This window comes from Dasypus novemcinctus, chromosome 11 (assembly GCF_030445035.2).
Source record: "Dasypus novemcinctus isolate mDasNov1 chromosome 11, mDasNov1.1.hap2, whole genome shotgun sequence".
NCBI classification, from domain to species: domain Eukaryota; kingdom Metazoa; phylum Chordata; class Mammalia; order Cingulata; family Dasypodidae; genus Dasypus; species Dasypus novemcinctus.
In genome coordinates, this window is record NC_080683.1 from 14,450,610 (window position 1) to 14,466,737 (window position 16,128).

General features: G+C 58.4%; 1 protein-coding gene across 1 annotated transcript in view; it reads right to left on the reverse strand.

Moving 5' to 3' along the window:
* The window catches only part of C11H6orf132 (chromosome 11 C6orf132 homolog), a 32,409-nt gene that overhangs the window by 2,648 nt on the left and 13,633 nt on the right, over positions 1 to 16,128 (reverse strand). Inside the window, exons 3-4 of the mRNA XM_058306717.2 lie at positions 6,072 to 6,147; positions 426 to 3,810 (exon numbers count right to left, since the gene is read on the reverse strand). Coding sequence (XP_058162700.1) covers positions 426 to 3,810; positions 6,072 to 6,147 — 3,461 coding nt within the window. The remainder of the gene's footprint in view (positions 1 to 425; positions 3,811 to 6,071; positions 6,148 to 16,128) is intronic.

Sequence of the window (16,128 nt, forward strand, 5' to 3'; positions counted from 1 at the left end):
CAAGGCTTCCCCGCTGCCTCCCATGCCCTCAGCCTGAAACTGAGACCCCCGGGCCGGGGGGGGGGGGGGGGGGGGGGGGGGGGCGGCGCGGGGGCGGCAGGAGCCAGGAGAGAGAAGTGGAGAAGCAGGTGGGAAAGGAGGAGGATGGGCAAAGAGAGCAAGGTAGATAAAGAAGAGAAGAAGAGGAAGCAGGTGAGGGAAAGACTACCAGCACTCTCCCCAGGCAAAGTGGACCCCTTCTCTCTGCCCCAAAGCCAGAGAGAAAACCAAATATTCCCGGCTGCTGGCCTAGCCTGGCCAGCTCTTCCGCGGTGGGAGGGCATCCGCCTCGCCTGGCTTCCCCACGGGGGCACCCCTGCCTCCCTCCTCCCAGCCCCACAGGGGCGCCCCTGCCTCACTCCTCCCAGCCCCAACGCCAGCCTCACCTGCCCATAGCAGGAGCCAAGCTGTAATCCCCGCCGGGCGCTTTGTACTTGACCTCTCCGGTGCCCCCGCCGCCCCCGGCGTAGGGCGCGCGCGCGGCGCCCTCCATGGACATCCTGCGCGCGTGCAGGGCGCCCGGGTGCGCCCGGCCCGCCGAGTTGACGCGCCGCATCTCGGGACCCGGGTTAGCTCCGAAGGGCCCTCCGGGAAGGGGCCCGAAGCAGTTGGGGGTGCTCAGGCTGCGGCCGGTGGCGCTGCGGGGCAGCCCGGGGCTGCGGTGTGGCTCCCCGAGGTACAGGCGCTTCTTGATGAGCGAACGGCCTCCGGGGGAGGCGCGCTCCAGGCCCCGGGCCCCGGCGGGGTGAGCACCCACAGCGAAGCGCGGGGAGCCGCGAGCCAGGGCGGCCTCGGGGCCCTTGTCCCGGGGCGGCCCCAGGTCTGAGACGTTGCTGGGAGGGGCGCTCCCGCGGCCCAGGTACTGGAGGGCGGGCGCCGGGGGCTCAGGGTCATTGCTGAACTCTGGCGGCGGTGGGATGACCTCAAAGCCAAATGCTTCCTCCTTCTTGTAGGAAGGGGACGGTGGGGACGACAAGGACCTGGGCGGGGGGCGACCCTGGGGGAGGTGAAAGGCGGCCACAGGGGCCTGGGGCTCGGCCGTGTTCCCGTTGTGCCAGCGGCTTGGCTCTGTGTCTTGGGGGTCCCCGTGGGGCTGGAGCGTCCACCGACTGGGCACCGCGGGCTGAACTGACGAGGCCAGCGGGAAGTCCTCTGCCTCCTTGGGCAGCCTGGGGACCACAGTGAAGGAGTTGGGCCGGCCCTCGCTGTAGAAGATGCTGTCGGAGCCTGCCTCGGGTTGGCGGCTGTGGCTGCGGACACTCCCCGGCAGGGAGGCCCGGCCCCGGGCGGCGGCTCCAGGCCTCCCCTTCTGTGCCCTCTGCCTGGCCGCGAGGAGCAGGGCCATCGGGGAGCCCCGCTCCACCACTTCCCCGGTCACCGGGTGCCTGAGGGCTTCCTCCGCAGGCTGGACCAAGGTGGGGGGCTTGGGGGGCAGCCCCTGGGGCTCCTTCACCTCCACAGGCTCCCCTGACCCCGAAGCGTCTCCCCTGGCCAGGGTGGGCATCACCACGGCAACCTCTCTGCTGGAGCTGATCTGGCTGCGGTGCGGCTTGTAGAGAAATGGCACCTCTTCTCGGCCAGGAGACGTCTTTGGTGGGAGGGTTGGGGATGAAGGGACTCCCTGTGTGGGCAGCTTACGGGCCTCTGAGGGGGACCCCTCAGCCTCCGGCTTGGAGGGCACTGCAAGTTCTTGAACTTCCGCTGGCTTCTCCTCATGCCCAGCAAGGACTAGGTCTTGCTCTGCTGTCAGCTGGGATGATGTGGTGGGCAGAGATGTGGATGTGGATGGCATGGCTAGCCTAGGCGTGGTCTTGGGTGGCGTGGCTGACCCAGGCGTGGTCTTGGGTGGCGTGGCTGGCCCAGGCATGGTCTTGGGTGGCGTGGCTGACCCAGGCGTGGGCTTGGGTGGCGTGGCTGGCCCAGGAGTGGTCTTGGGTGGTGTGGCTGGCCCAGATGTGGGCTTGGGTGATGTGGCTAGCCCAGGTGTGGTCTTGGGTGGCGTGGCTGGCCCAGGCGTGGTCTTGGGTGGCGTGGCTGACCCAGGCGTGGTCTTGGGTGGCGTGGCTGGCCCAGGCGTGGGCTTGGGTGGCGTGGCTGGCCCAGGCGTGGGCTTGGGTGGCGTGGCTGGCCCAGGCGTGGTCTTGGGTGGCATGGCTGGTCCAGGTGTGGGCTTAGGTGGCATGATTGGCCCAGATGTGGTCTTGAGTGATGTGACTGGCCCAGGTATAGCCTTGGTCTGGAGTGGCCTGGTTGGCAGAGGTGTAGTGACTGGAGATGGCAGATTCTTGGTTAGAGGCTTGGAGAATTTGCCATGATCGGCCCCGTTTTCAAAGATTCTTCCCGCTTCTGGCAGGGGTTTGGGAGGCAGGGACGCCGTGCTGGGCTTGGCTTCCTTTTCTGATGAGGAAAGCCTGGCCTCCAGCTCACTTCGAATCCGCTGGACACTGGGAGCTGGGACGTCTTGGGGGATGTAGTCCACAGCAGGGAGCGTCAGACTGGAGGCAGCCTCCTTCTCTGGCAGGGTGCTGCTGCGGGCACCCTTGTCAGGAACACTTGGGGGAATCTCCTTCTCTGGTGGGTTCGGGCAAGACTCCTTTTCCAGCAGGCTGGGGTCCTTCTTGCCCTGAGAAGCCACTGTGGGGCCTGGCCTGTGACTGAGGGGTCGGTCCTCCTTCCTGGAGCCAAAGAGATAAGCTGCCAGCTCGTTCCGCAGCTTTTCCATCTGGCTGGGATCCCGCCAGTCCACAGGGGCTGAAGAGTCCGTGTCCTCTGGGCTGGGCGGCGTGGATTTGGGTTTGGGAGCAGAACTGGATTTGGGGCTTTTCACAAACGCAGCGGGCGGAGGGGCTGCCTTCTCAGCAGAGGGCAAAGGAGGGGCAGCCGGAGGGAGGGGGGGTGCTGGGGGAGGGATGGGGGGTGCCGGCGGGGGCAGGGGCGGGGGCGGGGGCGGGGCCTCGGTGTGCTCCTGTGTGGGGGCCGGGCTGGCCGCGGCTGCTCTCGGCTCCGCGGGGCGGCCTGGCTCGGGGGACCCGTCTGGGTAGACCTGGCAGGCGGGGCGGATGTGGAAGCTGGGGGGCAGTGGGAGTCTGCTGGGGGCCTTCTTGGTGGCCCCTTCTTCCTCTGGGGGTGCCCCTTGTTCTTCCTGAACTGGGATAGAGGAAGTCCTTACTGGGGTTGGGGGGGGCACCTTGAACGAACGGGGGAAGGTGAGGTGGGGCTCTGGCTTGGGGCCCAGGGGGCTCCCCTTCGGTTCAGCAGGGCTCCCTGGGGGGCTGGCTCCGGGGTCCTCGGGCTGCCTGCCGTTCAGCGCGACCTCTGACTTCCACTTGGTGACCCCCGCGGGGGAAAGGAGGTGCAGCCCCGTTGGGGTGTGAAGAGGCACTGGGGCTCGGGGTGCCGGCACAGGGGGAGGTGGGGGGGCTAGGAAGGCCAAGGGCGGGGCAGGGGGGATGAAGTCAGGAGGGGCCGGGGTGGAGGGGGAGGAGAGGGGGGACGGGGGGGACAAGGCCCCCAGCGCTGGGGGTGGAGGTGGGGCCGTGCTGGGGGGAGGTGGGGGCTGGGGTTCCAGCAGCGGGGGAGGTGGGGGGGCAGCCGTGGAAGATGGAGCTGGGGGTGGGGACGCTGCGCCAAGGGGTGAGGTGTCGGGGGGCGGCCCTGGGGCTGGGCCCGGGGGCGGCGGGGGGATGAGCAGGTCCTGGCCATAGTGTCCAGGCCTCAGGTCGCCCACGGAGCTGTACAGCCGGAGGTTGCCGTTGACGAGAGTGCCGGTCCCTGAAAGAAGGGCGAGATGAAGAGGAAGATGAGGCGGGCGGCCTTGGCGAGCACGCTGCTTACAGGGCCAGTGGGGGGTGGGGGCTGCGCCTCCAAAGCTGTCCCGGGCGACTCTTTCCTCTGGGCAGGGGACGCCCGCCTTTGGTGCTTGTACTGAACACGCTCCATGTCCCCCCTCCAGAGTCACGGCCACCCTTCTCTGCCCTCATCCGCCTGGGCTCCCTCACCCTGCACAGGGGGTCTGGCCCAAGGGAGCCGCTGGCAGGTGGTGGGGTGGGGAGAGAGGCCAGGGCACTGACTCCCCCAGCTGGGTCCCGGGTGGGCAGCGGCCCTGTGCCTCCTCCGCAGACCCCAGTTCCTGCCCACCGGCCCGTCTCCCACAGCCATGGCCACAGCAGAGAGAGGAGCACTCCCGCTGCTGCCAGTCCCCGGGGCACCGCCCTCCACTTCGGTCCCCCTAACCGTGCTCACGCTCTCGTGTCTCATCCCTTGACTATTCTCTCCTCAGTTACTGCTTTGAGTGCGCCATCTGCTTCTTGCCAGGGCCTTGATGGTATAGTGCCAGAAAGGGGGGCGTTCACACCCCAGCTCTATCACTCACTAGATGTGTGGCCTTGGAGACACCAGTTAACCTTGCTGAGCCTCAGTCTTATCATCTGTGAAATGGGTCTGATACTATAAAACTGTTGTGAGGATTAAATAAGAGAATACATGGAGATATGTGTAAAGGACTTACCACACTGTGGGGCTCTTAAAAAATGGTAACCACTTTGACTACTACCACCTGCGCTTAACATTTCAGGCAGTAAAAGATACATGGGAAGGCGGGAATGATATCGGAAGTCACGAATCAGGGCCAGAGGCCGCGCCTCATGGAGGAAGGCTGGCTTAGAGAGCTGGAGGGCGGAGGAGTCACTGTGCAGGAGCAAACCCTCTGGCCTCCTGCTCTCTGAAGGCCCTGAATCTACCAGAACCCAGCTTTCTCACCTCTTGGAAAATTCTGGAGATTCTGGAGCACAGGATGGACCCGGGTATACAGAAGGCAGGGGGCTGGGTGCTCAAGGGACGCTGCACACCCCTGGCCCCAGCTGCTGGCACCCAGTGCCCAGCCTCGCCCCAGAGCCTGCAGACTGCCGGGGTGCCCTGGTTGCTTCCCTCTCAGGGCACCTGTCCTTCATCTCCACTCTCTCGTCTCCTAGTACAGAGCGTAAACCTGGGAAAGTGTTGGCCTGTCTGACTTTCAAAGAAGAAACCGAGAGGCCTACGTTTTGCTGACGTTTGCTCAGCACCCAGGTGTCAGGTACCAAGTTGGGAGCTGGGATACAGAAGGTAAAAAATGGACAAAAACACCTGCCCTCCTGGAGCTTACATTTTAATGGGCCGAGACAGACAGTGGGAACACAATAAATCAGAAAATGATCACTATATTAGATGATAAGTGCTATGGGGGAAAACAACGAGGGAAGGGGCGCTCGGAGGGGTCAGAGAAGACCTCACTGAGAAAGTGGCCTGTGAGCAAACGTGGAAGGAGTGAGGGAGCGAGCTGCACAGATGTCGGGGGGAAGCCCATCTGAGCAGAGGGGCTGCGGCCAAAGACCCGCGGTGGAAACGTGCCTGGGACATTTCTGAACAAGAAGCCTGGGTATGGCTGGAGCAGGGAAAGACGGAACCAGAACGGGCGATGAGCCCGGTGAGGCCAGTTCTGGTAGTCCTTGCAAAGACTGTGGCTTTTCTTTGCGTGACATGGGGAGCCATAGCAGGTTTTGAGTGGAGGTGTGGCACAAAAAGTGACTTCTGTCCCCTCCTGCCCCCACAGGAGTGAGCCTTAGCTATCTCTGGCTCTCAACTCCCAGCCCCCCAGCAGCCAGCAGCCAAGAGGCTGAGGACCAAGAGAAGGGCTTGTCGGCAGCTGGGGAGGGAGGCCACATGCTTGGCTTCTGTCTTTTTTTCCATATATACAGAAGATTTATTGCATTTTTTCTTTCTTGATAGTTTGGTTAAAATACAGTAATTCCTGTAGCCATTCCACCTCTTGACCCAAGTGATTTATCCAATTCTTTACATCTATCCTTTCAGTAAAGAAGGTGAAAACTTTCCCACCATTTCTACAAAATGTAAAGGTTCTTTTCCAAAGGACACAAACAAATGTTATTTAGATTGAGGCTTATGGTCTACCTCCTTCAAATGTGTGGCCTTTGTATTCAGGGCCCAAGGAGGAAACAAAGAAAGATGGACAAGCCTCAAGCCCAGAGTCCCCTTACCTGTCACATCTTTGTTGGCAAAGTCTTCCGGGACAGACGGGGTGGGCACAGCCAGCCCATGGCTCTCCTGGGCATTCTGGAAGGGACCAGAGAGAGATCAGGGAGCAGGGAAAGATGGACACGGAAGTCTTAAATCGCTGCTCTGTGAAGCCATTTTACTGCTCAAGGACCTGTGGTGAGTGGTGATGGTTACAGAACATTATGAATGTACTAAAATATAAAAGGGTTAGTTTTACGGTATGTGAGTTATATCTCAATTTAAAAACAAGCCAAAAGAATCTTTGTTGACTCCCCACCAATGCCCACAGGTTGAAAACAAAACCCCTTTGCCTCGCCTCCTGTTCACCCTTAGTTTTCATTAGGTACCCAACATCTTTACAGAAAAATAAGTAAATAAAAAGTGGGGAACTGGAATATTTATCGCACTCCAGAGGCCCTTCTGATCTCTTACCTTAAGAGACTGTGATGTGTTTACACAGCTGTCACTCTGTACATAACTGTTTTGCATTCTATTTGTTTTCTCCAAGCACACATTTCCATATGTCAACAAAGTCCACACACCTGTCTTTTTGAAGAGCTGTAGAACACTTCATGGTAGCTTCCAGGGTTCTCAACTACCTGGCCTCAGGCTTCCCATCCAACTGTCTTTTCCCCACTCACCTATCACACCCACCCTGCATTTTCTTTTGACCAGCCTCCCGGTCCACCATCCTCCCAGCCCTCATATCTAGTCCATGTCCATCCTCAACGCTGAGTTAGGCTGTGCCCTCTTCCCATCCCCGTTTCTAATAACACCCCTCGTGCTGTGCTGTAAACACATGATCTCAGTCACGCCACCCTATAAAGAAGATGCTAGCCCCATCTAATGAATGAGGAAACCGAGGTTCAGAAAAGTTTGATAATTTGTCTAAAGTCACACCACCAGACGACCAAACAGTTGCAGGTCTACGGAATCCCTACCCCTTGGTGTTTGCCTACCCAAGATCTCTCACCCTTCAAGGCTTAGCTGAGCCCCTCTCAGGGTGGGATAGGGACAGAGGCTGAGAGCGTGGGTCTTGGAGCCAGCCTTCCTGGATTGGAAACCCAGCTCTGCCACCTACCAACCGTATGACTGTGCAAGTTACTTACACTCTCTGTGTCTCAGTTTCCCCATATGTGAAAAAGTGATAAAAATAGAATCTGTCAATAGGGATGTTTTGAGGATTAAATGAGGCCATACACAAAAACCACTTAGACAGCTCCTGGCATGCAGGAAAAGCCCAATAAATGTTACCCCTGTTGTCATTACCAAGGAGCCACTGCTTGTCTACATCAGCCCACCCTGACCTGGTGCTGCTCAGAGCAACCCAGCTCATAAAGCCCCCACCCAGTGGGACCCTTGTTCGCTCTCCAGTCTTTCCCCTAGCTCCTCCACTGAGATCGCCAAGCTTCTTGGAGCCCAGGGCCCATGTCTTATGTGTGTCCTCTGAGGTCAGACACATAGTAAGTCCAGTTGTCACTCGTCGATGGGCTGATGGCACTAACCCTCTGGGCGTAACGGCTTAATATAAACGAAGGGGGACTCAAGGTGGATGTTACAGAAATATCCTGATTTATACGGAGGGGCTGGGTTACCACGGGAGATCTGGGGATTACTCCTTGGTCTTTTGCGGGAGCAAACTAAATCATCTTGTTCTTAAAGAATTTTGAAGCTGGGGTACCCTTGAGCCATCCACTGGGTTCATGCAGCCAACACCCACCCTCTTATTAACATCTTTCAAAAGCAGTGATTCTGAAGCCAGGGTTGGGGATGGGGATCAGCCCATAAGAGATGTTTCTCTCCAGAGGCGTTCTGATACTCAGCATAATGCACACATGCACAAACCATCAATTACCTCATAACCTCTATTGAGTATGCACACTGATTTTTAAAAAATTTCTATTTATCATTTATTTACTGATTATTGATAGATTTCATAGCCCTCAGTGACCGTTTTTAGTTATTCTTCTATACATGTTTTTAGATTTACTTTGAACATGGGCATGCTGGGGATTCTGGGATGTTGCCCGTTTGTTTCATATGTGTTAACAGCTTCTGTGACTAGCTTGGCCCAGAGGACAACCAGGTGACTCTTACAAGAACACAGATGAAAACACATTTTCAGGTTATTAAGACACCAATCCCTTCCATTCCTGTTACAAGGAATGACGATATACATAGACCCATTCTTAATTTAATGTTTTCAACCAAATTAGAAATCTTTGACACTTCCAGCTGTAGAAGAGGCACACCGATTTTGATGATCGAGACCTGACACTGAAAAGCCAGGGCGGAGAGCTCCGATTGCTCTTTTGAACATAACTGGAAAGTAGAAAGATTGGGGGATTTAGTGCCAAGAATCTTGGATTTCAACCCAGGCTCTGAGTTTTACCAGTTGTGTGACCTTGATGAGCAGTGGTGACGGGGATGAGGGGAGATGATGTTAAAGCATTGTTTATGTGTCTACTGTATGCCTGCACTATACTAGGAGCTTTACCTCTGTTACATCAGATCCTTAACAGAGCCAGGATGCAAACCTGGTCTTCCAACTCATTTTTTTTCCATGTCACTGAGACCCATTTTCTTCATTTATATCCTGGAGATATTTGGGGAGTGGATGTAGCTCAAGTGGTTGAACGCCTACTTCCCATATCTGAGGTCCCAGGTTCATTCCCTGGTACCTCCTAAAAACAAAACAGACAAACAAATGAAAAAAACCAACTGTCAGTGGGAAGCGGATGTAGCTTAGAGGTGAGCACCTGTTTCCCTCGTACAAGGTAATGGGTTCATTCCCCACTACCTCCTAAAAATAGAAAAAAAAAATCCTTTCCCTCAGAAGGGTGAAAAAAAGGAGGACAATTAAGGCTTAGCTCACTGCAATCCTAGAAGCACCTTCTGGGGCACCCTGGGCGGTTAAGTATAATTAGGTGTGGGGGAGGAAGATGGACTTCACGGCCGGAGGCAATACTGTCCTGCCTATCCTGCCATCCTTTTTTTTTTTTTTGAGGTACCAGGGCCCAGAGATTGAACCCAGGACCTTGTATGTGGGAAGCCGGTGCTTAACCACTGAGCCACATTGGATCCCCTGAACTGGTTTTTTTGTCTTGTTTTTATTTGTTTTTGGTTTTTCAGGAGGCACTGGGAACTGAACCCAGGACCTCCCATGTGGGAAACAAGCGCTCAACTGCTCGAGCCACATCTGCTCCCCACCCCTTGATCTTAAAGCACACTGGAAACACATTATAGACTCCAAAGCCCGCTGGATGGAAGTGCATCTCCTGAGCTGCCTTGTTACAGCAGCTCAGGCAGATCTCAGGCTTTTCAGGTCCCCTCACCTCCAAAAAAAAAAAAGGAGTCTCAGGACACACCCACCTCCTCACCCCAGGGCTTGAGGTGCTGTGTGACACATCATAGTCCATCCCTCCTCAGTACTGAACTCAACAGTCTCCCCAGCTTCCTACTCTAGTCTGGCTCCTGCCTAGCAAACTCCTAACTATCCTTTAAACCCCAGATCAAATGTCCCTCCTCCATAAAGTCCTCCTTGTTCACCCAGGACAAATTAATTTCTTCTTCCTGTGTACTCCTCAGGTCTGTGTGCATTATTATTACAGTGGACATTTCTTAGATGCCTACTATGAGCTGGGCACTGTTCTGAGTACTTCACGTGTAGCAGCCCAGGTAGTCCTCATAGTAAACCTAAGAGGCAGGTTATTGTTTTTGTTTTATAGATGAGGAAACTGAGGCACAGAGAGGCTAAGAACATTGTTCATGGTCACACAGCTAGTAAATAAATGGTGGGCCAGTTTTGAACCTGAGTTTGCCCTCTTTACTACCATAGTACTTGCCCTCCCCCTCTTCCTCCAGCACAAATCAGAGTCTTTGGTAGATGATCAGTGTTTGCTGCCCAGCCTGACCCTACTATCTGGGTCAGCGATGGCTGATTCTCTGCACAAACCTAGCATAGACTGGGCAATTCAATAGGTGTTCGTTGAATAAATTCCCGGATGAATGAGTGAGCAGTAGAAAGAATACCAGGTGTGGAGAGGTGCAAACCTGTGCTCTGGTGCCTACTCCACCACCACTTAACTCGGAGTAAAGTCACTTCACTTGCTGGGCCTCAGTTTCCTGCCGCTCCTGTGAACGCTCGCCCAGGACTATTTTGGGCACGGAGACAATAGTTTCCGGCCTCCAGGGAGGGGAAGGGGGGAGAGCGGGGAGGGAGTTTTCGAGGCTGGTTTTCCAGAAGCCACGAGGTGAGGCTGAGCAGCAGGGCTGGTCTGAGGTCGCTGTTGGCCTCAGACACAGGACTCCAGCGGCTGCAATCAGCTGGGAATTGGAGGCACCCCACCCTTCACACTGCCCCACCTAGTGCTATTGCCTGGGGAAAATGACAGACCCAGGGGTCCCATGCTGCTGCCTGAGGGGTGTGGGGGCCTCCAGGGTGGCAGCCCCATCAAGAGAGGGGCTGAATCCAGCGGGCGAGCTGAGCACGTCCTGGGTGGGCCCCCTTGCCGGGAGCTCCCTCCTCGGGCCAGCCGTGGCCACAGCCACTCCTTGCCCTGCTCCGGCAGAGAGGCCCTTGCTCAACGCCTGGGGCAGAGTCCACCTGGCCCTGTGCGGTGGGGAACCCTGGGCCACAGCACTTCCTTGTCCCCACACCTGGATAACACCTGGAGGCTAAGACCATCGGTCCCCTCGCCAAGGGCACCCGCCAGCTCCCCAGCTCAGTGATGGCAGCCCTTTAAAAGCCATCACCGCCTGGTCTCCTGAAAAGCTACCCTGCGGTGATTAACATGGGGAGGCAGGAAGGGAGGGGCACCATTCCAGGAATATTTATATGATTTTTCTTCTTCATACTTGTCTCTATTTTCTCCATTCTTAACAATGAACTTCTGTTTCCTTTATAATTATAAAAACACCCAGTAAAATGAATTTAAAAAAAAAAACTTACTGTGATTAAGTGGAAAGAACACGAACTCTAGAGTCAGGCAGACTAGATTTACAATCCTAACCCCATTGTTGAAAAGCAGTGAAAAACAGGATCTGACACACGGTCCCTGTTCAACGCAGGCATCCTGCCCCTGCCTTCGGGGCTCTGTTTTCCCATCTGTAAAATGGGGATGCTCCACCTTCTTTGGCTTCGCTGCTGCGGCACCAAAGGCCACTGCACACCTAAAGACCTACTACAGGGAAGCGGACTCGGCCCAGTGGATAGGGCGTCCGTCTACCACATGGGAGGCCCGCGGTTCAAACCCAGGGCCTCCTTGACCCGTGTGGAGCTGGCCCACGCGCAGTGCTGATGCGCACAAGGAGTGCCCTGCCATGCAGGGGTGTCCCCCGCATAGGGGAGCCCCAAGCGCAAGGAGTGCGCCCTGTAAGGAGAGCCGCCCAGCGCGAAAGAAAGTGCAGCCTGCCCAGGAATGGTGCCGCACACACAGAGAGCTGACACGACAAGATGACACAACAAAAAGAAACACAGATTCCCATGCCACTGACAACAACAGAAGCAGACACAGAAGACGCAGCAAATAGACACAGAGAACAGACGACAGGGGCAGGCGGGGGGGATAAATAAATAAATCTTAAAAAAAAAAAAAAAGACCTACTACACAGGGATCCTGCTCAAGAGAGGTCACTTCCTCTACGCTGTCCTCCCTCAGGTTCTAACCAACCATCACTGGGTCAGCAGTGGCCCGAGTCCTTGGACACTGTGCCCTGGGCATGTCCCTGGGATGTGTCTATCTTGCTGGAGCTGAGAAGATGCGGTGTTTCCCCATGGTCAGGTTCAGGTCACCAGGAATTCCCCACTGCCCTTGTGACTGCAAACACTTCAGACTTAAAGAGAAGGAGGAAGTACCTGATCGCAATTAGTACATAAAAGATAAAATTTCATTATTCAGTTAGCTAGGATTGTTTGTATTCCTCCTGAGAAGGATAAAATTATTTACAATTGAGAAATATAGCTATTCTACCACTGCACATTTTTATTCTAGCTGTCTATGTGTGTAACCATGATTATGAAAAATAGTTTGCAGAGTTTCAGAAAAAAAATAGAGGAGGAAGGGAGGGAGGGAGAGAGAGGCAAGACACACCGTTTTCAGGGATGAGGCTAGTCTTCCCCTTCAGGTTTTGGGGGTCCCAGGCTGCTGCTCGCCCCCCGCTCTACCACCCAGAGCTCATCGCCCCACGGATGACTCAGCCCTGCCCCACTGGCCCCGGCAGGGGCTGGGCCTCCGTGCGGGATGCCCTTGTCCCCACCAGGCTCAGTGTTGCTGGCACATCCTCATGCTTGGCATTCCTCAGAGCCCAGTCAAGCCCCAAGGTGGGTCAGCCCCAGGGGCTGGGCCGGTGGACAGCGCACGGTTGGCCTTGACCGCCAGCCAGCTCGGCCTTAGCGACACTGCAGAGGCACACCTCCTCGCCCACACTCCTCGGGCGCCTGAGCTGGGGCTTGGGGTGGGAGAGCCCAGGTGGCCAGTGGCGCGTGGAGCTGCAGGGGGTGAGGAAGAGGACCCTGAGACAGAGGTGGGGCTGGGCAAGGCGGGGGCACTGGAGTCTGGGGGAGCAAGCGGATGGGGCTCCTGCCCCCCCCAGATGAGGACCACAAAACACTCCTGCAGGCGCCCAGGGTCCCCTAGGCGGCGCGGCCCCTCGGCTTGGGGCACCAGTGGGAGGGGAGGGGGTACGGCCAGGGGAAGGGGAGGAAGAGCCAAGGATGCTGGGCCTCCGCCTGCACAAAGGCAGCTCGTGTGCTCCCCGCGGGGCCGCGTCTAGTCGGGAGCCACGAGCTCCGCTATAGAAAGCCTCTGTCCCCCACCCCGGGCCCCTACTCTCTCCTCAGCTCAGATCCCCTCCTGGGGGCCAGAGACATATCTGCATCCAGACACCCTTAGACCCGGGCCCAGTGCCCCAGAGGGGCCGTCTGTGGCCCTCCCTCCGGTGACGTACGGAGAGGCACCCATCCCACCCCAGGATCCGCCGCAGGCACCAAGGCCCCACCTCTAGGGCCTCTTCCCTGCCAGGCTTCCTCGGGGCAGCCCCGGCTTGGGGCGCACATCCCTGAGCCCGCCGGGTGGCTGTTCCTGGAGAGGATGGAGATGGGGATGGACCTCTGGACCTTTGGCCGAGAGCCCCACTGCGAGCGGAGGAGCCAGGCGGGTAGAGGGGGGTGGGGGGGTCCATCTGTGCTCCAGGCTGGTCTCGGGGGCCTCGGACACCACCGCACAAATGCACGGCGCGCCCTCGCCCCACTCAAACCAGCCGACCTCAGCCAGGTGAGTCAGCCAGTAAGATCTGCCCTGCCCAGCTCACCCTAAGAGGCTGAAACCCCAATCCCAGAGGAAGCCTGGGCCTGAGTTCCGAGAGGAGCTCCCGCGGCAGGTGGGTGGGGCGGAAAAGAGAAACTGCGCTGACTCGGGCTGCGGCTGCCGGCTCCTGGCAGCAGAGGAATTGAGGGAGGGGTCCAGCCAGGCCTGTCTGACTCAGAGGGTGGGGGACCCAAGGAGCTCTCACCGCCCAGGGCGCCCCTGGGACCTGTTGGGCCAGTTTCCCCATAGCCGCCCCATTGGCATTTTATGTTTAATTCCTCACATGCATCACCCTGGGACGGTTTGATTCCCACCAGGGGAGGGGGAGAAGGAGCCCCGGGGAGAAGTGTGACCGCCAAAGCCCAGCGGCCAGGCCCGGGCTCCAGGCTCTGGCCCTCACTGGGCCTGATGTCCCCCCAGACCTGGGAGTAAGTGGGGAGGGTCATTCGAGGGAAAAGGCCCCCTCCCAAGCTCAGCCGAGGCCCACGGCGCGGGGCGCTGGGTAGGGAGGAGAGACGGGGACCCCCTCTGCTCTACTGGGCTGCGTGCGCTGGGCAGGCCCTCCCCAGAGCGCCCCAAGCAGGAAGTGGGGTGGCCCCGGACAGGCTGGGACCCCGCCCTTGTCAGGGGTGGAAGTCAAGCGGGGCCTTCCCAGCTCACGGAGTGACCCATGTGCCACTGGGGCCTGGCTTTTCGGGGCGCCAACGAGCTGACCGGGCCCCCTGCCCTCTAACAGGGAGTCCTTTTAACACAGAGTCACAGCCGGGGAGACCCTTAGGGCCCCCTGTTGTAACTCCCGCTGATGGATGAGGAGCCAAGGTCCGGGGAGAGGGACGGACTGGCCTCAGGCCCCCCAAAACCCGCTGGCGGAGTGGGGCTGGTGGCAGCTGGCCCAGGGTCACCTCCAGACCCCGTCCCTGTGACAGAGGGATCCCGAAGGCCCTTCCATAACTGGCCGTTGCCTACTAGATGCCAAGGGTTTGTCAGTCCTCAGTGCCTTCACCTCGAACAGAGTGAGGATGCTTCAGGAATGGGGGGCCGAGCCCTGTCGCCGTCCCCCCTCCTGCCCCTCCTTGCCCTGCTCTCACACCCCGTCTCTCGGCAGGCTCAGGTGGGGTCTCGACAGCGAGGGCACGTTCAGAAGCCCGAGGAAGAGAGTGGGCCTTGCCAGGGCCATCCCCCGGCTTCTTGCGGTGCTGCCGTTTCCCGCAGGGCAGCCTGGCCAGGAAGGGGCCCTGAGTGCGGGAAGGGAGGACGGGGAGGGGCGGAGGCCTGGCGGCCCCCGCGGTGCCAGGTGGGCCCAGGCGCTGGCCCAGCTCCCCGCACGCCCCTGCCGGAGAGAGGGCCCCTCGCGCAGGAGGTTAGCGTGACTTGGCGGGAGGGGGGCGGGGTGTGCATGAGTGTATGGGCGAGTGAACCCCCATGCCCACGGAGCTCTGTCCTAGTTCTCCCCATTCTCCCAGCCTCCTGCTCCAGCTGGAAGAAAGCACAGGATCTGGCCCACAGCCTGGCATGGCAGGGAAGGGAGAGGAGCAGGACAGGCAGCTGCCTGGGGGGCCCCCTCAACACAGTGGCAGGTGGGGGGGGGCTGCCCCGTGTCTTGTGACCTGAATCAGGAGTACAGGGCCGTCCCTGGCATTGGGACCCCGGGATAGGGTTCTCATCTAAAAGAGCATCGTGGGCATGTCTCAGGGGGTCCGTGAGCCCCCAGCCGAAATTGGAAGAAAAACTGTGTATGCAGCCCATAACCTCGTCACGGCCTCCAAGGGATCCCAGACCCCAAAGAGGGACCCCTTAGGCCCCGCTTGCTGGGTAGGGACTCAGGGAAGCAAACAAGGAAGACAGAGGTGGCTCCTGGGTGTGATGGGTAGAGGGGCGGGTGGGGGGGCCTGAATGGAATGTGGACCCCAGAGCCAGGCTCCTGGGCCGGTCCCCAGCTCTGCACTGCTGAGCTGCATGACCTCAGGCGAGTCTTCCCCTCTGCGCTTCAATCCTCCCCCTGTAGAGTGGGGGTAGGACAGCACCTTCCTGCCAGGGCGCCTGTTGACTCAAGGAGTTAACACAATGGAGACACGTGGGACCGCGGCTGGCACACAAGACGCATTAGCCGTGGTCACGTGGCCCTGCCACCGAACGGGACCCTGCTGTGTCCTCATGCGGCCGGGGAGCCGGAACGAGCTTCCCCTTTCTGGATTCTTTTCCCTGCTCAGTAAGATGAGGCTGGTGTGATGGGGAGAATCAAATTCACCTCCAGTAACAGAAAATCCCAAGGTTATTGTGCCTGCATGTATGGGTGGCAACCGTTTTACGCATCTCTGGGAAACAGAATTAGGGGCTGACTCACTTGCCGAATACCTTTTTGCCGCGGTTGTACTTTCCGTATTTGTCTACAGTGCTCATGACTTGCTTTCATAAGCAGAGCATGAATTATTTAAAGTCGTATTCCCGGAGGCCCGGTGCCCAGCCCTCCACATGGAGGCCTCGGGGACGCAGCAAGAAGGTGAGGCTCAGTCTGTCCCACCTAGGAGCTCAGGGGCACTGGGCGGGGGCGCAGGGTCTGGTTGTCTAGGTTGGACACACCAGAAAAACGGTGACGGTGAGAGGGCGGTGGCTGTGCCAGGCCGCGCTGGGGAGAATGCACAGGTGTGCAGGACCAAGGCGTGGCTCAGGCCAGGGCAGGTGCTCATCGGCTGACCAAGGCCTGCAGGAGGCGTGAGGACGCCCTGCCTCG